The following is a 21,554-nucleotide window of genomic DNA, read 5'->3' as shown; positions in this document are numbered from 1 at the left end:
CAAGCATGAGTGGCAACACAAGAGACAGCACAAAGGGTCTCATTTGAAGATGTAACGAGCAGGCAATGGAGGCGGACATCCTGGGCCAGTCGGAAGTGGGAGTCAACATCTCAACAGCAAATTAAAGATAACAGGTTGGGCAGGGTTAGGCCATGAAAGTGAAGACAAGTAGCTTGCCCTGGCACTGTATCTATGACTCAGAACACTAACATGCCTGTTCAGTCTCTCTGCCACTGGCTGATCATTCTTCAAAGTAGCAGCTGCCTGGGAGTCTGCTGAAGAACTTATTACATCAACACCTCAGTTCATATATTTGGGGCTTGAACCTTCAACTCTCGAGGCCCCAAACCTGGATCCTATGTTCACATTGTGGGGCTTCACGTAGGGCTACATTTTGGCTCCTAGTGAGGAAGTATCTAACTTGAGTGTCTAGCACTAAATGCTGATTGGCCAGATATATACTGATTTTCAGAAGTGCTGAGCACCCACAGCTCCCATTGAATGAAGTGGCCCTCTGAAAATCAGGCCCCATATTTAGGGATTTAAATTTAGGCCCCTAACTGGAAAATGTCAGGCCTGGTTTTGAAAGATGGTGAACATGTACAGTTTCAGTGCAAGTTTCAGCACTCAAAAAAAGAAGATAACCACAATTTAAAGCATTCTGACTAGTCTGTGCAAGACCTGGAATCATAGGTGCCGACTCCATGGGTACTCCGGGGCTGGAGCACGAATGGAAGAAAAATCACAGCTAATCGGTTGTGCCACCAAACAGCTGATCGGTGCCGCCGATGGAGTGGAGTGGAGTGGGGTGGAGTGGGGGCAGGGCCTCAGGGTGGAGTGGGGGTGGAGCACCCACAGGGAAAAATAAAAGTCAGTGCCTATGCCTGGCATTTCCATTTTGCGTGAAGTCTTGTGATTTTGAAACCTGCTTTTGTTTTGCATTGGAACAAACCATCGAAATTTGATGTTTCCTGCCAAATGAAATTTTTGAAATAACTTTGTTTCAGGTCAATGGAACACAGAGGCGAATTTAGAGTAGAATATAAAATAAAACAAATTGCTAAACTTTTTTTTCTTTTAAATAAATGTTTATCAGAATTGACACTCCTGCAGATTTCAGTGAAATAGCCCATCAGAAATGTTTCAACCAGCTTGAATTTTGACATGTGCTTGTGAAGGACAAATTCTTCTAAGGGCATTGGGGAAATAATCAGGCACAGCAGCAATTTCTACATCTACAGCGGAAGATCAGCTTGGCCTGTACGGGCCTTTCCTACCACTGCTTGCGAATACGCAGGACTGGGGAAGTCCTACCTATACCTCCTGCACACCTAAACATGCCCCTTTTGGGGTATGAAGCACCTCATAATGGATGCATGAGCAGTGGATTACAGTAGGTTCCTGCTTGGATGCACTATGAATGGGAATGCTGCTCTGTTCACCCTCTGCCTATCTGAATGGAAGAAATTCAACTGCTTCCAGCTGGCATCCAGATTTTGGAAGGGAGCAATGGATCTAGTGAACTTGGTGGCTCCGGTGCTACAAACATAGGCTGGTAGAAGCAATCAGAGCCCAACAGCTCTGATCACAGCTGTGGACAATGGAGAGAAGCAGGAGCTAGCACAGACCAGCAATGCCTATTGCAGTCCTACAGGGTCAGTAGGGCCCAGAGGATGATGATCAGGGAGCAGTAGAATGAGGATAATGAAGCCTGTTAGAATTCCCAGTAGTGGTGTCCCCAAGCCTCTCTCATGCATTAGCAGCTATTGGGTGGGCCATGAGATGGAGACCGTCCGGTGGCATAACCCCCCAATGAGACCATCCTGGCAACTCTCCCGCAGGCCTTGCTCACCTCCTGGTTCCTCAGGCTGTAGACGAGGGGATTGAGGAGTGGGGTGAGCACTGTGTAGAGCAGGGAGAGTGCCTTGCTGGGGTTCAGACCCATGCCGTCCCTGGGGGACATGTACACGGCCACCAGCGTTCCGTAGAACAGTATCACCACGGTGAGGTGGGAGGAGCAGGTGGATAAGGCTTTGTGTCTCCCCGAGGCAGAGGGGACCCTCAGCACAGCCCAGGTGATGCAAACGTAAGAAGCGACTGTCAGGAGGAATGGGGAGGCTGGGATGAAGGACAGGAAGAATGTGACCATCTGGACCATGGAGGTGTTGGTGCAGGAGAGCTCCAGGAGGGGCTGGAAACCACAGAAGTAGTGGTCTATCTCGCAGGGCCCGCAGAAGCTCAAGGCTATAAGCGACAGTGACAAAATCCCCATGAACAGGAACCTGCCCACCCAGGACCCAACCACCAGCTGCCTGCAGACCCTGCCGTCCATGAGGGAAGGGTAGTGGAGTGGGCGGCACACGGCCAAATACCGGTCATAAGACATGGCTGCCAGCAGGAAGTACTCTACGGTGGCCAGGGCGCCGAAGAGATAAAGCTGCGCAAGGCAGCCGCCAAGAGTTATCATCACATTGCCTGTCTGGAGACCAGTGAGCATCACAGGGGAGATGTTGGAGCTGGAGACAATCACCAGGCAGGAGTGGCTGGAGAGGAAGAAATACATAGGGGTCTGGAGATGGGGGTCCAGCACCACCAGGAGGAGGTTGGCGGCCATGGATATGATATAGACAGCTAGGAAGCCAGTAAAGAGTGGGATCCACAGTTCCTTGAGGTTCCCAAATCCCAGAAGGAGGATGTGGGAGATGGTGGTGAGGTTTCCACTGCCTGTCTCCTTCATAGGGAGAGTCTGGGGGAAAGAGAGTCGGCAGACAATTATGAGACAATGAAAAAACTATCCATAAAAGCCTGCAGCTATATGTCCTTGTGGGAAATAGTGCTGTCTAGTGATTACAGCAGTGAAGGAGAGGAGTGGGGTCCAGTGGTTAGAGCAATGGAGGCCCAGACTCCTGGGATGTATCTTAGCTCTGAGAAAGGCCTGGGGTCTAGTGGGCTAGAGAAGGGAGTCTTAGCATCAAGATTCCTGGGTTCTATCCTATGTCTGGAAGAGCAATGGGGTTTAGCAAGATAGAGCAAAAGTACTGGCCCTCCACCTCCATTGTGAATAAGAAGAAGTATCTTGAAGCTGTGCTTCATTTATTTCTCTTCTTTCAACAATGTGACCTGGTCAAAACTCAGAATTTCCATTCCATGTGTAATCCTGACATTCTGAAATTGCCTTTCATCCCAGATCATAATGAAACAGCAACATTGCCAGCAAAATTCTGACAAATTTCATTTTGGAGACAGCTAAAGAACCTTATCAAAATGTTGACGTGCTTTGTTGGGATAACGATAAAGCACTTCCTTTTTTACTTTATCATTTCTACTTGGTTCAGTTCTAGTCTATTAAACTTGAGATGATATTCGAATTGACATGCTTTGAAGTTACAGAAATAAAATACTGCACTGATTTGTCATAATAATGTGCCAAAATCAGTATGTTCCCATAAAACATTTGCATTTTGTTGAATCAGCAAACTGAGAGGAAAACTGGTCATTCAGCAAATTGTGGTCCAACTCCAGGCACAACCTTTGCTGTGAACCCTGAGGATTCGGGACACCGTGGATAATAACTGGTAACACTATGTCAAGGTAAAAGCATGGGACTGTGTGCCAGGATAGGCCTCTCCTATCAAAAGGCTCGATTTTGGCCTTTGCCTCTGACTTGCTGGTGACCTTGAGTATGTCCCTTAACCTTTCTGTGCCTCACTTTTGTTATTTATTAAGTACAAGACACAGCGATGAACCAAGTCCTTTCCCTGGACAGTTTACAATGTGAAGGGTCTTCACTAGGCCAGGGGGAAAACTTTAGCACGAGTGGGGCAGGGAGGCTTCAGCAGTCAACATGGGGAAATAAATTTAAACACCATTGTCCAGCACAGGTAGCAGAGATCAATGATAAAAGTCAGAGATGTTTGTAGGGAATCCTGTTTATTTACAAAGAATGTGCAGAGGGGACTTTCCTCATTCAGCAATCCAAGTCTGCCTTTCCATTGGGTCCTGTGCTCAAAAGTAGCTCTGTCTCTTGGTTTTACCCCAAGGCTATGTTAACCCCTGCCTCTCTTGCGTTCTGCTTCTTTCTGCCTCTCACAGAAGGAAGCAGAAAGATATAGATATAAAGCTACAATCAACCAGACCTCTCTGTTTAGATGTAAAATAAGTTCTCAGCTCTTTCTGGAAATCAGGCCCTTTTAAAGTGTCTCAGACTGGGCCCCCTAAAATCCTGGCAAATATTTATTTGACAAATAATAGCCCAGTAGGTTTTTTTCCTATCACTGGCATCCATGCTTCTTTAAAGACTATCCACATGGCCACACTACAATTCCTAGCCACACTACTCCCTGAAAGAGCCACACAGAGCAGAAAACTGGAAAAAGACTTCTCAACGATATACAGCAAATGCAACAACCACAGTTACAAACAGAGCTGGTTGGATGCTCTTTGGTCACAAAAATTCTTCAGCAAATGTTAAAACAAAAACGACGTTGGTTTTGTTTTTGCTAATACAGACTAACACGGCTACCACTCTGAAACCTGTCAGCAAATGTTGCTGTTCTTCACTGAATAATTTACGCCAAGTAACAAGTGACTAGTGATTTTCAGAGGGTGGGCACTCAGCCCTTTCTGAAAATCAAGCCCTTTTGGGCACTGAAAAAAGGAGGCTTACAAAATCATGAGTCAAGTCTGAAAATCTTGGCCTTATCCAATTAATTTTTTTTTGCATTTACAGATAAGAACATAAGAAAGGCCATAGTGGGTCAGACCAAAGGTCCATCTAGCCCAGTATCCTGACACTATACTTTTGACACTGGCCAATGCCAGGTGCTTCAGAGGGAATGAACAGAAAGGCAATCATCAAGTGATCCATCCCATCACCTATAGAGTGGTAAGGGGTTCTGGTTAAAATGTTTTAAAGCTCCTAAGTCCCATTTTCAAAAACACCTTATTCACTTAGGAACCTCCTGATGAAGGGACTTAGGTACTTTTGAATATTTTACCCTCTGTCTCACTATGTGTTTGCAGTGCACCATGGAAGCCTGAAGGGCAAAGGAAATTATTGTAGTTTCATATACCATAAATGTTACCTTTCTCCTGCACCAGGAATGTAGGATTGTCACCCTTGTTTGGGTCATGAAGCAGATAGCAGCCGATGGTATTGTGTCAATTCATCTCTGTCTTTAGTTCATCAAGTCTTTTTTCAACTGGTCCAGAGTTTGGTTGGAAGGAGACCAGCCACTGGCCAGAACATGTGTCATTCTGGAAAAGCAGCACCAGAAATGATGTTACCCTTTTCCTATTCTTTTTATAGGAGACAGGAAGTGAAAATCTCTTCCAAAGGGAATCATTACAATGTTGTGCATTATAATCATTTTTCTTAACTTAAGTACATGCCTTGGGGGACCAGCATTAAAAAATAATCCTTTATATGCTGTATTTAGTCCATTACTGAGCATATTAATGAGAGCAAGTGGCCAGGACTTCATTTTACATCCATCAAAAAGATACATCCAGCAGTACAGCACCCCTGCTAAGTACGGTTACTCTTACTATATTGCTATGAGCTGGGTGAAAACTTGTTACAGGTTGAGTGAAACCTCATTCAAACTGATGTGTCAATGGGCCCTTCATTTAAGATAGTTGTAAGAGACAAGAGGCCAACAAGCTCTGCCCAGAAAGTAGCACCATGTGGACATTCAGGATTCTACTGCGTATCATGACTGGGTCTGTGAGAGAACACACAGAAAATGAGACCAGACAAGAACTTCAGCAAAATCTGAAGAGAGCTTGTGGATCCGTTGGATAGAGAGGCTTGGGGCCATGAGCTGAGGAACTGCTCTTTTGTTCCTAGCTCCTCCTGTGTTTGGAGAAGGAGGACTTGGTACATCCCTTGTAAATAAACAAGACTGCATCTGAGCGAACACCATCCTCCATTGGCTTCTGCTTCCAGCTGGGAACGTCTCCAGGGTCCCGAACTAAGACTAGCTGCTTGGGTCGGAAAGAGGCAACAGTATTATTGTTACCATAGTGCACAGAGGCCCTGTCATGGACCTGGGCACTGCAAAAGGCAGCACAAAAGGACAGTCACGCACCAAATTCTGACAACATGGGCAGCGGGTGGAGCCCCCCTTTGGGGATGCTAGACCCCGACTCCACCCCCAGGTTGGCCGAAGCCCTGAGTACCCCCCGCCTTGGCTGGAGGAGCCCCGAGTTGGCTGAATTCCTGAGCGCTCCGGGCCTTGGCTGGAGGATCCCCATGCTGGCCGAAGTTCTGAGCGCTCCCAGCCTCATAGAATCATAAAATCATAGAATATTAGGGTTAGAAGGGACCTCAGGTGGTCATCTAGTCCAACCCCCTGCTCAAAGCAGGACCAATCCCCAACTCAATCATCCCAGCCAGGGCTTTGTCAAGCCTGACCTTAAAAACCTATAAGGAAGGAGATTCCATCACCTCCCTAGGTAACCTATTCCAGTGCTTCACCACCCTCCTAGTTGAAATCATCTATCAGATCCCCCCTCATTTTTCTCTTCCACAGACTAAACAATCCCAGTTCCCTCAGCCTCTCCTCATAAGTCAAGTGCTCTAGCCCCCTAATCATTTTTGTTCCCTCCTCTGGACTCTTTCCAATTTTTCCACATCCTTCCTGTAGTGTGGGGCCCAAAACTAGACACAGTACTCCAGATCAGGCCTCACCAATGTCAAATAGAGGGGAATGATCATGTCCCTCGATCTGCTGGCAATGCCCCTACTTATAGATCCCAAATGCCGTTAGCTTTCTTGGCAACAAGGGCACACTGTTGACTCATATCCAGCTTCTTGTCCACTGTAACACCTAGGTCCTTTTCTGCAGAACTGCTGCCTAGCCATTTGGTCCCTAGTCTGTAGCAGTGCATGGGATTCTTCCGTCCTAAGTGGAGGACTCTTCACTTGTCCTTGTTGAACCTCATCAGATTTCTTTTGGCCCAATCCTCTAATTTGTCTAGGTCCCTCTGTATCCTATCCCTACCCTCCAGCGTATCTACCACTCCTCCCAGTTTAGTGTAATCTGCAAACTTGCTGAGGGTGCAGTCAATGCCATCTTCCAGATCATTAATGAAGATATTGAACAAAACCGGCCCCAGGACTGACCCTTGGGGCACTCTGCTTGATACCGGCTGCCAATCAGACATGGAGCCATTGATCACTACCTGTTGAGCCTAACAATCTAGCCAGCTTTCTATCCACCTTATAGTCCATTCATCCAGCCCATACTTCTTTAACTTGCCGGCAAGAATACTGTGGGAGACTGTATCAAAAGATTTGCTAAAGTCCACTGCTTACCCCTCAACCCCAGACCCAGTTATCTCATCATAGAAGGCAATTAGGTGAGCCAGGGATGATTTGCCCTTGGTGAATCCATGCTGACTGTTCCTGATCACTTTCCTCTCCTCTAAGTGCTTCAGAATTGATTCCTTGAGGACCTGCTTCATGATTTTTCCAGGGACTGAGGTGAGGCTGACTGGCCTGTAGTTCCCTGGATCCTCCTTCTCTTTTTTAAAGATGGGCACTACATTAGCCTTTTTCCAGTCATCTGGGACCTCCCCCAATTGCCATGAGTTTTCAAAGATAATGGCCAATGGCTCTGCAGTCACATCCGCCAACTCTTTTAGCACCCTCGGATGCAGCACATCTGGCCCCATGGACTTGTGCTTGTCCAGTTTTTCTAAATAGTCCAGAACCACTTCTTTCTCCACAGAGGGCTGGTCACCTCTTCCCTGTGCTGTGCTGCTCAGTGCAGCAGTCTGGGAGCTGACCTTGTTTGTGAAGACAGAGGCAAAAAAAGCATTGAGTACATTAGTTTTTTCCACATCCTCTGTCACTAGGTTGCCTCCCTCATTCAGTAAGGGGCCCACACTTTCCTTGACCTTCTTCTTGTTGCTAACATACCTGAAGAAACGCTTCTTGTTACTCTTAACATCCCTTGCTAGCTGCAACTCCAAGTGTGATTTGGCCTTCCTGATTTCATTCCTGCATGCCTGAGCAATATTTTTATACTCCTCCCTGGTCATTTGTCCAATCTTCCATTTCTTGTAAGTTTCTTTTTTGTGTTTAAGATCAGCAAGGATTTCACTGTGAAGCCAAGCTGGTCACCTGCCATATTTACTATTCTTTCTACACATAGGGATGGTTAGTTCCTGCAACCTCAGTAAGGATTCTTTAAAATACAGCCAGCTCTCCTGGACTCCTTTCCCCATCATGTTATTCTCCCAGGGGATCCTGCCCATCAGTTCCCTTAGGGAGTCAAAGTCTGCTTTTCTGAAGTTCAGGGTCCATATTCTGGAGGAGCCCCGGGCTGGCCAAAGCCCTGAGCACCCCTCTCCCACGAGGAGCCCCAGGCTGGTGGAAGCCATGCCGTGCCTTCCCTCCTGGGACCCAACCCTCCCAGGGGAAAAGCCAAAACGTCTGTTAGAAGATGCTTTTGATATGCCCCATGCAGGTTCCAGGGCTGCTGAGGAGGTGGTATGTGCCTCCTCAGCCACTCTGGAACCTGCAAAGGGCATAATAAAACAAAAGCTTTATCACCAAACCCAGGAACTGTGGTCCGGCGGACGTGGCTACAGCAGCGCCGGGGGTGGCAGAGCCTCCCCATGCCTATTATACCCACCGCCCATGGCCTCCGGTCTCACAAATTGGGCACCAAAAAATGGAGGCACCCCAAATTAGTGGACAGGCTACAGAGTTTTGGCCATCAGGCTTGAATTATTTTTGGAACTTTTGAGAAGCTGCAGCTCCCATTGGCTTTAGTATGATCTGGGAATGGTCAGCAATGCTGGAATTTAGGCCCAAAGCCGAAAACCACTTTTGGAAATAATCGCCTAAGATTTTAGTTGTTCCTGCTTTTTCATAGATTAATAGATTTGATGGCCGGAAAGACCCATTAGATCAGTTAGCCTGACCTCTTAAATAGCAAAGGATGGATAATTTCACCCGGTTACCCCTGTACTGATCCCAATAACTTGCATTTGACTAAAGCATCTTCCAGAAAGGCAGTCAGTCTGAGAACGCACTGTTTCCTAAGTGCTGGCACTCACAACCCATGGGAACTTGACCAACTGGATAGAAAAGTCTTGCATGAATCACACAGTTTTCAAACTATTTAATGTGGCCCTTTGTGGGTGACAAATTGGCCCAGTACAGAGCTCCAGATTACATTAATTCAGGGGGTGGTTTATGCATAGACTCAACGCAAGCTTTGTTCGCTCATTCCTGAGAGGTGCTGATCACACGCAGCTCCTGCTGGCTTCATATCCAGGGTTCGGCTCCAAATTCATTCTGTGTAATTGGCCTGGGCCCGATTCTGCGCTCTGTGGGCCTGATCCTGCCACCCTTACATAAGTAACCATGACTCACTCTAGTGACCATGCTGGCTTTGCTATGAGCACTTGCATGAGTAACTACTAGCTGTGTGAGTAAGGGCTTCAGGAGGAAGCCACTTTTGCAAGCAAAACTCAGTGGACAACCCAGTGGATTGAAGAATACCCTTAGGGCTAGGTCTACACTGCAGATGGATGTGAGCCCCCCAGCCTGAGCAGACAGACTTGCACTAGACACAGGTGAGCTAAAACTAGCAGTGTAGATATTGTGTCTCAGGCAGCAGATCTGGCTCTCAAACACAGCTGACCCCCTGCGTCTCTGCAATGTCTACACTGCTAGTTTTAGTGCCCTAGCTGGAACCAAGCTAACTCCCATCTACGATATAGACATTCCCTTTGTGACATTGCACCCCATAATGCTTTATGGAAATATGCTTATGAATGTAAATATGACATGACTGGAATATGTTTTATGCTACATATGCCACGTAACATATCTCTGTAAATGTTATGATCTACTGAATATATTCATCCTATTTGTATGCATGTGTCATTTTTGTACTCAAAGTTATGAATATTGGCTGTGTACTTGCTTGATTTTAAGTAGCCTTAGAAAAGCATTTGGTCAGCTTCTTGAGAAAGGAATGTACAAAGTAAGTGCCCAATCAAGAAACACTTAAGCCAACAATGAACTTGGAGACGCCAATCCATATCTGAGCTTTCCCAGGAATGTGGTTTGGCTGGTAAGGAACTCAGTCATGTATGGACATGTGACTTGCCCCCGTGACTCCAAAACTCCATTTTGTAACTGGATTCTACACAGGGGGAGGGAGGCGTGTCCACCCACAAGATAAAGTCTATTTAAACCCCTAGGAGACCCCTCAGTTTTGGCTTCAGCTGGCTCAAGAAATAGCCTCTCCACCTCCCAAAGGATACCTGAAAAAAACTGGAACAAAGGACAGTAATCATGGGGGTGTGAGTGATTGCTGGACCCAGACTAGAAGGAGGCTAATCTGTAAAAGAGGCTTATTGGAACATCTCTGAGGGTGAGATTTTATCTGTATTCAGCTTCTTACTGTATTAGGTTTAGACTTGCATGTTTTATTTTATTTTGTTTGGTAATTCACTTTGTTCTGTTTGTTATTACTTGGAACCACTTAAATCCTACTTTTTGTATTTAATAAAATCACTTTTTACTTATTAATTAACACAGAGTATGTATTAATTCCCGGGGGGGGGGAGGGGGGCAAACAGCTGTGCATATCTCTCTATCAGTATTATAGAGGGCGAACAATTTATGAGTTTACCCTCTATAAGCTTTATATAGGGTAAAACGGATTTATTTGGGGTTTGGACCCCACTTTGTGCTGGGCATCTGAGTGTTAGAGACAGGAACACTTCTTAAGCTGTTTTCAGTTAAGCCTGCAGCTGTTGGGGGATGTGGTTCAGACCTGGGTCTGGGTTTGCAGCAGATAAGCGTGTCTGGCTCAAACCAGGCAGGGCACTGAAGTCCTAAGCTTCCAGGGGAAACAGGCTCACGGGTAGTCTTAGCACATCAGGTGGCAGCCCCAAGGGGGTTTCTGTGATCTAACCTGTCACACCCTTAAGGACCCAATCCTGCAACCCTTATTCTTTTGGGCAATGTGTGATCCATGCTGAAGCAGGCAGGAGAACTCTGGGACTAACTGCTAGAGGAAGAGTTGCTCACTTGAGTGCTGAAATATTAGTTGGTTATGTTAAGCTTCATGAATCCTCACTATTCACACTGGTGTTCAAGGCGGACAATGCCCTGGGGTGGCTGCAGTTGTTTGCAGAGATCAGTGAGATCACCCACAGGGGCTCGTATCCCTAGACATGTTCTTTGGCTCATACTTATAGCTGCCTGATGAGCCACTGAAGAAATGGCCCTTTGTTCTCAAGGCAGGTGAGAGACTTTCTTGATTTTATTAGAGAAATAATAATGATATTGTCTCACATTGTTTTTTAAGCCATGTATTGAGAGCTAGGTGGGGTTCATGGTGATTTACAATGGAAGTAAAGACATGGTCTTTGCTTCTAAGAGCCTATTGACTCAGCTGATCATGACAAGTCAACATGCTAGGGCAGATAACAACAGGCAATGGATGGATGGAGTGTGACAGAACACACACAACTGAGCAATGAGCGTTGCTTGGATAGTAGCACAGGCATCCTAGTTTCTTTCTTTCTTTCTTTCTTTCTTTCTTTCTTTCTTTCTTTCTTTCTTTCTTTCTTTCTTTCTTTTGGTACTGGAAGTATTATTGGAGGGATTCTTGAATAAGGCGTTGTTCTGAAGATTGAAATGAAGAAGGAGAGAGATGTTTGTGCAGAATTGGTTCAGGGAAAGCAGCTCATGGATTTGGGTACCATTTCCAGTGAAGTGTAATGGGAATGGGGTGCCCAAACTGTCAGGCAGCTTTGAAAATCTCAGCCTGGCAGTCTGGGAGAAGGTGCAAAGGTGCTAGTGAGAGAAGGGAATAAAGGGGGTCTGGAAAGAAGTGTAATTAATGGGGAGGGATCTGACGAGGGGTGTGTGGTGTGGCCGTGTAGACCTGGGTCCATCCAGGAGTTGGAAGAAAGGAATTGGAGAGATTGACAGGCTGGGAATATTTTATGTGTTTCCCATAAAACTAGTGTGTGTTAGCTAGTGAAAGACCTGGTGTATCTGGGAGGGGATGCAAAGGAAAAAGGTGAGGGAGATACAGACCTCTTCCTATCTTTACCCATTGATACTGAACTTTTCTTTTCTTTTCTTTTCTTTTCTTTTCTTTTCTTTTCTTTTCTTTTCCACCTGTTGCATCCTGCTCATAAGTTCTCTGGGGCAGGTGCTGTCTCTTTACTACATGTGTGTGAAACACCCAGCACAACAGGGAACTGGTCGGTGATTGAGGCCTCTATATGCTACAGTGCTAGTGCTATTACTTCTTGTGCTGTGAATAACCAAGAAGGGGGTCAGGACCTTTGGGTAAACATATGTATTGTAACCCACTCTTCCTTGGGAATGTTTTTGATCTGGCTCCAGATAAACTTTCAGAAAATGCTACCTATTGTTGACATGGCTTGTTTAATTTGAAATGGAGGATGGCTGTGTGTGCAGACTGTTATAAAATTGATAGCAGAGCAGGTCAAATCTTGGAATTTCCATCCCACAGGAAATTCTACATTTTGAAACTTTCATTCATCCAGATCTGGAAGAAAAACTCATATTTCTGAAATTTCCCATGAAACTAACATGCCAAAAATCCCCTCAGTTTGGAAATATTGAAACAACCTTACCAAAACATTTTATTTCAATCAGGTCAATATGTTTCATTTTTTAAAGTATGAAGCCCTTTATTCTGACTTTATCATTTCAACAATATTATATTATATTATATTATATTATATTATATTATATTATATTATATTATATTATAATAAACATTTTGATAATTTTCAGTCAAAATACAACAACATTGGTACAGTCTCTTTTTTATTTAATTGAATCATCCTTTTTTTATGGAAAACTTTCACCCAGCTCTAGTCAACAGAGGTCTCCTCCCCAACGGAGATTCCAGAGACTGCTGTGGTCATGATATATATATAAGCATCAATAACATGGGAAAGGTGAAAAGGAGGAATGGAAAGCTAAAGATACAGTATTAGGAATCAGGGTTAAATACTTTGTTAATAGCAGTAGCCAAAAGTATTTCAGTATCATCAAATGAGCTCAAACTAGCTACAGGAATAAAGGGAAACATGAAGACTTTTTATCAATACATTAGAAGCAAGAGCAAGACCAAGGACAGGGTAAGCCCACTGCTCAGTGAGGAGGGAGAAACAGTAACAGGAAACTTGGAAATGGCAGAGATGCTTAATGACTTCTTTGTTTCGGTCTTCACCGAGAAGTCTGAAGGAATGCCTAACATAGTGAATGCTAATGGGAAGGGGGTAGGTTTAGAAGATAAAATAAAATAAAAAAAAGTTAAAAATCACTTAGAAAAGTTAGATGCCTGCAAGTCACCAGGGCCTGATGAAATGTATCCTAGAATACTCAAGGAGCTAATAGAGAAGGTATCTGAGCCTCTAGCTATTATCTTTGGAAAATCATTGGAGACAGGAGAGATTCCAGAAGACTGGAAAGGGGCAAATATAGTGCCCATCTATAAAAAGGGAAATAAAAACAACCCAGGAAACTACAGACCAATTAGTTTAACTTATGCGCCAGGGAAGAAAATAGAGCAAGTAATTAAGGAAATCATCTGCAAACACTTGGAAGGTAGTAAGGTGATAGGGAATAGCCAGCATAGATTTGTAAAGAACAAATCATGTCAGACCAATCTGATAGCTTTCTTTGATAGGATAATGAGTCTTGTGGATAAGGGAGAAGCGGTGGATGTGATATACCTAGACTTTAGTAAGGCATTTGATACGGTTTCTTATCAATAAACTAGGCAAATACAACTTAGATGGGGCTACTATAAGATGGGTGCATAACTGGCTGGATCACCATACTCAGAGAGTAGTTATAAATGGTTCCCAATCCTGCTGGAAAGGTATAACAAGTGGGGTTCTGCAGGGGTCTGTTTTGGGACTGGCTCTGTTCAATATTTTCATCAACGACTTAGATATTGGCTTAGAAAGTATGCTTATTAAGTTTGCAGATGATACCAAACTGGGAAGGATTGCAACTGCTTTGGAGGATAGGGTTGTGACGGGTTAGATTACAGAAACCCCCTGGAAGCTGCCACCTGATGTGCCCAGACTACTTTTACCCCTGCTTTTCCTGCCAGCTTAGGACTTTAGCACCCTGCCTTGCTGAGCCAGACACTTTTGTCTGCTCCAACAAAGACCCAGGGTCTGAATTACTTGCCCCAAAGCTGCAGGTTTACCTGAAATCAGCTAACAGAAGTGTGCTTGTCTCTATATCTTAGGTGTCCAACTTTCAATGGGGTCTAAACCCAAATAAATTTGTTTTACCCTGTATAAAGCTTATGCAGGGTAAACTCATAAATTGTTTGCCCTCTATAACACTGATAGAGAGATATGCACGGCTGTTTGCTCCCCCAGGTATTAATACATACTATGGGTTAAATAATAAGTAAAAAGCGATTTTATTAAATACAGAAAGTAAGATTTAAGTGGTTTCAAGTAGTAACAGACAGGACAAAGTAAGTTACCAAGCAAAATAAAATAAAATGCGCAAATCTATGTCTAATGAACCTAAATACAGATAATCTCACCCTTAGAGATGATTTAGTAAGATTTTTTCTCAGACTAGACACCTTCCAGGCCTGGGCACAATTCTTTCTCCTGGTACAGCTCTTGTTCCAGCTCAGGTGGTAGCTAGGGGATTCTTCATGATGGTTCCCTTCCATTTTTTTTGTTTCACCCCTTATATATTTTTTGCATAAGGTGGGAATTTTTTGGGTTTTTTTTGGGTTCCTACCCTTCCTTACTGGAAAAGCACCAGGTTAAAGATGGATTTCAGTTCAGGTGACATGATCACATGTCACTGTAAGACCCCAAGCCTTCATTCCTCCCAATCTGACTCACAGGAGGACCTGCCTGCAACAGAGCCATTCAGTCAATTGTCCTGGATAATGGGAGTCATCAAGATTCCAAACCACCATTAATGGCCCACACTTTGCATAATTACAATAGACCCTCAGAGTTATATTTTATATTTCTAGTTTCAGATAGTGTTACCTTTATATAAATAGGATGATCACACTCAGTAGATTATAAGCTTTGTAATGATACCTTACAAGAGAGCTTTTGCATGAAGCATATTCCAGTTACATTATATTCACTCATTAGCATATTTTTATAAAACCATATAGACTGCAACGACACAAGGGTTATAATTCAAAATGATCTGGACAAATTGGAGAAATGGTCTGAAATAAACAGGATGAAGTTTAATAAAGACAAATGCAAAGTGCTCCACTTAGGAAGGAACAATCAGTTCCACACATATGGAATGGGAAGAGACTGTCTAGGAAGGAGTACAGCAGAAAGGGATCTAGGGGTTATAGTGGACCACAAGCTAAATATGAGTCAACAGTGTGATGCTGTTGCAAAAAAAGCAAACATGATTCTGGGATGTATTAACAGGTGTGTTGTGAGCAAGACACGAGAAGTCATTCTTCTGCTCTACTCTGCTCTGGTTAGGCCTCAGCTGGAGTATTGTGTCCAGTTCTGGGCACCGTATTTCAAGAAAGATGTGGAGAAATTGGAGAGGGTCCAGAGAAGAGCAACAAGAATGATTAAAGGTCTAGAGCAGTGTTTCCCAAACTTGGGACACCGCTTGTTCAGGGAAATCCCCTGGTGGGCCGGGCCCGTTTGTTTACCGCGTCTGCAGGTTCAGCTGATCGTGGCTCCCACTGGCCATGGTTCACGGCTGCCTGGAGCGGCGAACCACGGCCAATGGGAGCCGTGATGTGCCGAAACTGCAGACGCGGCAGGTAAACAAACCAGCCCGGCCCGCCAGTGGCTTTTCCTGAACAAGCAGCGTCCCAAGTTTGGGAAACACTGGTTTAGAGAACATGACCTATGAAGGAAGGCTGAAAAAATTGGGTTGTTTAGTTTGGAAAAGAGAAGACTGAGAGGGGACATGATAGCAGTTTTCAGGTATCTAAAAGGGTGTCATAAGAAGGAGGGAGAAAACTTGTTCATCTTAGCTTCTAAGGATAGAACAAGAAGCAATGGGCTTAAACTGCAACAAGGGAGGTTTAGGTTGGACATTAGGAAAAAGTTCCTAACTGTCAGGGTGGTTAAACACTGGAATAAATTGCCTAGGGAGATTGTGGAATCTCCATCTCTGGAGATATTTAAGGGTAGGTTAGATAAATGTCTTTCAGGGATGGTCTAGACAGTATTTGGTCCTGCCATGAGGGCAGGGACTGGACTCGATGACCTCTTGAGGTCCCTTCCAGTCCTAGAATCTATGAATCTATGAATTCCTATTATAAGCTGCCGTGTTTTGGATAATTATTGTAAAATTATTTAAAAGGATGAAAATTATAATATTTGTTTATTTTTTATTATCAATACAAAAAATGTGGCGAAAAAACATGAAAAAGAAAATTCCCTAAGACATAATGACTAGCTGTCTAGTTAATCATTAAATTAAACAAATGGGCAAACTCTATGTGTTTGATTGCTGTAATTGTTAATCTATTGCTATCAATTCAATAAAAGCTTGGTTTTTTTTCATTCCTTTTATATATAAAGGTAAGATTTTTCATTGTTGATATTTGCCAAAGTTTTTGGTGGTAAATAAAGTTATTATCATTGTGAGGGACATGGAAGATGTCTATATTATTTTATGAATATTCTTCGTTCATCTATTTATTTGCTTGTATTGGTGTTGGTTGCTATATTGTTACAAAGAGGTTAACTCTCACGCAAGTGGACAGCAGGTAGGCAGGAAGAAAAGTATAATTTTCAGATTGCACCATTCACCAATACTTATCAGGACAATTTAGGTGTCAATTCCTTTGACGTTTACCTGTGACTGAGTCTGAACCTCCAGCTTGATATGGGGGTGGAGGGACAGATTCAAGTGGATAACTGAATCAAACAACTTTGCAGTCGATGAAAACCAGAACCTCGGAGCTTGGCAGAGACAGACACAGGGAGAAGGGGAAAGCAGTCTGAACCCCAGTCCTAGAACCATGGGTATTTGAATAAGCTTTAAGTGAGACAGGTGCATGTAGGCCTTCTGTTGTTTAATCATTATGCTTTGATTTCTGCTGCTGAGATTAAACAATACTTTGTTTTGAAAAGACTGTTTTGTGGTCACTGGATTCACCACTAGTCCCGGATCCCAAAGAGAAGCTTGCAGGGCAGCCAAATCTGGCTGGGCCTGTGGAGTAAACACAGTTGGTACCCAACGGGCTGTAGCCTTGTCTGACAGTGGGAGAACTGTAGGATTCCACTCCAGAGAGGTGAAGGCAAGATGCCTGTCACTAGGGCCTGGTCTACACTGGGGGAGGGGGGGAAGGGGAAGGGGGATCGATCTAAGATACGCAACTTCCGCTACAAGAATAGCGTAGCTGAAGTCGACATATCTTAGATCAATTTAGAATCACTTACTTCGCATCCTCGCAGTGCGGGATCGACGACCGCCACTCCCCCATCGACTTTGCTTCTGCTTCTCGCCGAGCCGGAGTTCAGCAGTCTACGGGAGAGCGATTGGGGATTGATTTTTCGCATATACACTACATGCGATAAATCGATCTCTGATAGATAGATCGCTACCCGCCAATGTGGCGGGTAGTGTAGATGTACCCTATAACACGGTGCATTCAGGGAGATGCTGAAAAAGGTCAGAGGTGCTGCTAGCCCTGAACTGTGACAATTATTATTAACTGGTCATTTGTTTCATGATGATTTCCATCAATCAAAGCATCTGAAGCTATAATCCTGCTTCTGAAACAAGATTCATGCAGATGTTCCCTTATTCCCATGCAGAGTAACATTCTTGTTAGTAGTAGTTACCATGTTTATTATGCTACTCCCTAGGGGCCAACCAAGAATGGGCCATATAGGGCTAGGTACTGGATAAACATAGAATAAAAGGAAGTCTGTGTTCCAAAGAACTTTTAATCTAAATAAAGAAGTCAGCTAAAATACAGGGGAAAGGGAGAAAACATTGATTTCAGTTCTCTACACATGGGTTACAGGTTAATTCACATGAATCTGATTATAAAATCAGGGCCTGAGGAATGGAGTGTGAATACATTCTGTGTGAAATATTTATGATATTCCAGCATTAGACTCAAGAAAATCATGATCCAAGTGAATTGGATTTTTGTCTCAAGTAATGTTGGTCGCACAGGTCAACATTCTTATACATATTGAGTTAGTACCTCACTGCTTGAATGGTCATATTGAAATCAGCAGTGAGTCTGGAATTTTCAAGTGCATAAAGGAATGAGGTGCCCAAATCTCATTGAAATTAAGAAGCATAAATCTCTTAGGTTCCTTTGAAAATCCCAGCCTGAGAGAAAGGGTAACAGAATCTCTCTTTTGAAATCAGTGGCACTCATTGGTGACTAAGGTATTATTGACCCGAGGGGTAGAATCTGATGCATAGTCCTTTATTTCCTCTTCATTCAAGCCCACTCATAATGACTGCAATTCAGAATAAATACTTTGGCCAGCTCTAGTTATGAGTCGAGTTGAGAGAGAAAAGTGATTCTGTTTCATGAAATATTTCAATATTTTGAAATTGGGTTTCATTACATATTAAAACCATTTTTGATATTTTCTGCGGAAGGGAATGGAACCCCATTTTCAGGGCTGTGTGGCTGTTGGGCTTCCCTAGAGCCACAGACCTTTGAAGAAAGGCATCCAATCTTGGTTGATAGAAGACCTGGAGATGGTGGATACACCACGTAATACCTGTTTCTGTTTGTCTTCCAGTTGAACACTTATGAAGTAATGATGAACTTGAATCGAACAGTGGTGACTGAGTTTCTTCTCCTGGGATTTTCTACCTCTCCAGAGAGGCAGGTTTTACTCTTTGTGGTACTGTTAGCCATTTATCTGGTCACTGTGGTGGGAAACCTCCTCATTATCCTTGTAACTTTGGTGGATCCCACCCTTCACACCTCCATGTACTTTTTCCTCTCTAATTTGTCTGCCTTAGAGGTCGGTTACACGTCGGTCACTGTCCCCAAAATGCTGGTGAGCCTCATCTCAGGGGACAAACGCATCTCCTTTGCTGGCTGTGCCATGCAAATGTGCTTCTTCCTTTGCTTTGGGAGCACGGAGTCTTCCTTTCTGGCCACGATGGCGTATGATCGCTACGTGGCAATATGCAACCCCCTGTGTTATCCCATGATTATGAACAAGAAGGTGTGTGTCCTGCTGGCAGCCACTTCCTGGACAATTGGCATCCCGGCTCAGGTAGTGCAGACCGGTTTGGTGTTCACCTTACCCTTCTGTAGCTCCAAAGAGATCAACCATTTCTTCTGTGACCCGGCCCCTCTGCTGTTGCTGGCCTGTGCTGACACCTCCATGAATGAAACATTGACTTACATCATGGTCACTTTCTTTGGAATGGTGCCTTTTGCCCTGATCCTGTTGTCCTATATCCGGATTATCGCCACCATCCTTATGATGCCATCAGCTGAGGGCAAGAGGAAAACCTTCTCCACCTGCTCCTCCCACCTCATCGTTGTGGCTTTATTCTATGGTTCTGGCATCCTCCTTTATTTACGACCCAGGTCCAGTGGATTTCCAGATGGTGGTAAACTTCTCTCCCTGTTTTACACTGTTTTGCCTGCCATGTTGAACCCTTTTATCTACAGCCTGAGGAACAGCGATATCCAAACCGCCCTGAAGAGAAATATGTGGCACAAAATGGTTCCTTGCTAGCGCTGAGTGGGAAACAGATTTCCCAGCCTTTTCTGCCTCAGGATGAATCTAAGGTCTACTAAAATTTTTCACAAAGAACAAGAGCAATACCCACCCACCCCAGAATAGCCTGGTCATTAGGGTCATAGTTGGCGGGTATAATAGGCCAGGGGAGGCTAATCCTCCCCTAACCCAGGCTGTGTCCCCAAGCACTCTCTGCCCCAAGGCCACACTTCCCCCAAAGTCAGTGGGGGCTCAGCTGTAGGTTTCCTGCTTCAAAACAGGGAGAGCAGGGAATCAAACTCAGCTCACCCACATCCTCTGAAGCACCAAGCTGTAGAGCTTTAAATATGGAATTATTTATACAAAGTGGAAAACTCCCACCAGCATGATTGGTAGACTGACTCTATACTCCCCAGGTTAGTGTCCTATCCCAGTCTGCTCTTGGAGTGGGCTCTCTTTTTTCATTCAGATCCCATTGTAGACCAATGAAACATTCATCAAAACCAAAACTTCCCCTCCAGAATTTCCATTTCGACAAATTGAAATTTTCCACTGGAAAAAAAAAATCTTTCATTGAAAAATTCCCAGTGACCTCTAGTCCTCAGAAAATGTGACTTGTCTAATAAACACACTGCTGGGGGCACAATTGGCCAAAGTCCTTATTGGTTTTGGTCGCCTTAGTAGCTGAATTGAGACTCCTTGGGCATGATTTCTGAGGTGGACTGGGCTCTCCCAGTGACCTCTGCTGCTGTTGTGAGCACTCAACACTTCTGAAAATCATGCTGCAGACCTATCAAGTTGGTGGCTGATCACAAAAGTCCTGACGGAAGTGACTCTCAAAACATTGCTTCAGAAATCTGTAACAGAACCAGGACTAGAAGCCAATTTTTCTTGGCCTGAGGCCACTAGATCATCCCTTCTCTTCCGTTAGGCCTGTGCACCATTAGCTACACACTTTCCAGCTTCTGCAATGAACTAGGGCGGGACATAGAGCTGCCTGGAAAACAGAATTTCCTTCCTATGGGTGTTGGAACAAATTTTCATCCCAAGTTGACAACCCGGGGACAAAAAGTGAAACCTTGAAAATTGTTCACAGGCTCATGGGGCCGCTTGACTTTCTGGGCTTCCCAGGGAGATGGGAAGCTGCCTGTCCAGTGAGCTAGCTGCTGAGGTGTTGGTTGTTCAAGGAGTTGAGGTGACGGCTGCCCAGGGAGTTGGGGAATGTCTGCCCAGCAAGTGGGCTGCAGCGGAGCCAGTAACGCTGAGTGACCAGCAGGCTGCCTGGGACCTGTGCAGTCCTGGTCACCTGGCAACTGGCCTTCCAATTGCTAGGCTGGCTGAATGGTGGGCAGGTTAGCCGGTCTGCTTCCCGGGCTGGTTACATCAAATGCTGTTACAGAATTCACCTGTTCCCAGGGAACACGTCAGGTCTGTCGGGAAATTTTCAGTCAGCTCTAGCAAGGTCTCCTCATCTCCATCCACTACAGATCTCCATACCAGTCACTGTCCATTCTGGGGTCCTCTGGAGCAGATCGCCACATGCTGTAAATCAGTGTGGTTCCATTCACTTCCGTAAAATGTCACCTGTGAAATGGAATGGCTGATACTTGTCGCTCTTCTGGGACAGAGGTCTGAGGTCTTGCTCACTAATAAGGGGTTTGGAGCGCACAGATTTCCTAATAGCAGTCATTCAGAGGAGTGAGAATAGCCTCCTGGCTCCCAATCCAGTGCACCTTCCCCTAGGCCAGAGAGTAATCTGGTGAGGGAAAGGATAGAACTGTACCCAGAAGACAAAACAGATTACCATGTGTCTACTTCAGAACAATGCAGGAAGG

General features: G+C 44.6%; 2 protein-coding genes across 2 annotated transcripts; one reads left to right on the top strand and one right to left on the bottom strand.

The window, feature by feature from the left end:
• Positions 1-1,756: 1,756 nt before the first annotated feature.
• Positions 1,757-2,737, bottom strand: LOC117885461 (olfactory receptor 6N1-like). The gene has a single exon (XM_034786764.1). It carries the CDS (start codon positions 2,735-2,737, stop codon positions 1,757-1,759), a length of 981 nt encoding a protein of 326 aa, XP_034642655.1.
• Positions 2,738-13,620: 10,883 nt separating this feature from the next.
• On the top strand, positions 13,621-19,737 carry LOC117885460 (olfactory receptor 10A7-like). Its single transcript, XM_034786763.1, has 2 exons — positions 13,621-13,722; positions 18,781-19,737. The coding sequence occupies exons 1-2, from the start codon at positions 13,714-13,716 to the stop codon at positions 19,735-19,737; spliced, it is 966 nt and encodes a 321-aa protein (XP_034642654.1). The 5' UTR covers positions 13,621-13,713.
• The last annotated feature ends 1,817 nt before the right edge of the window (positions 19,738-21,554 follow it).

The sequence above is a fragment of the Trachemys scripta genome, chromosome 12 (assembly GCF_013100865.1).
Source record: "Trachemys scripta elegans isolate TJP31775 chromosome 12, CAS_Tse_1.0, whole genome shotgun sequence".
NCBI lineage: Eukaryota > Metazoa > Chordata > Testudines > Emydidae > Trachemys > Trachemys scripta.
The sequence above is the reverse complement of the archived record's forward strand: the minus strand, read 5'-3'. Positions and strand labels throughout refer to the sequence as shown.

Excerpts from the sequence above, each read along its gene's own strand:
- LOC117885461 (XM_034786764.1), bottom strand. The coding sequence starts at position 2,737 with ATGAAGGAGACAGGCAGTGGAAACCTCACCACCATCTCCCACATCCTC.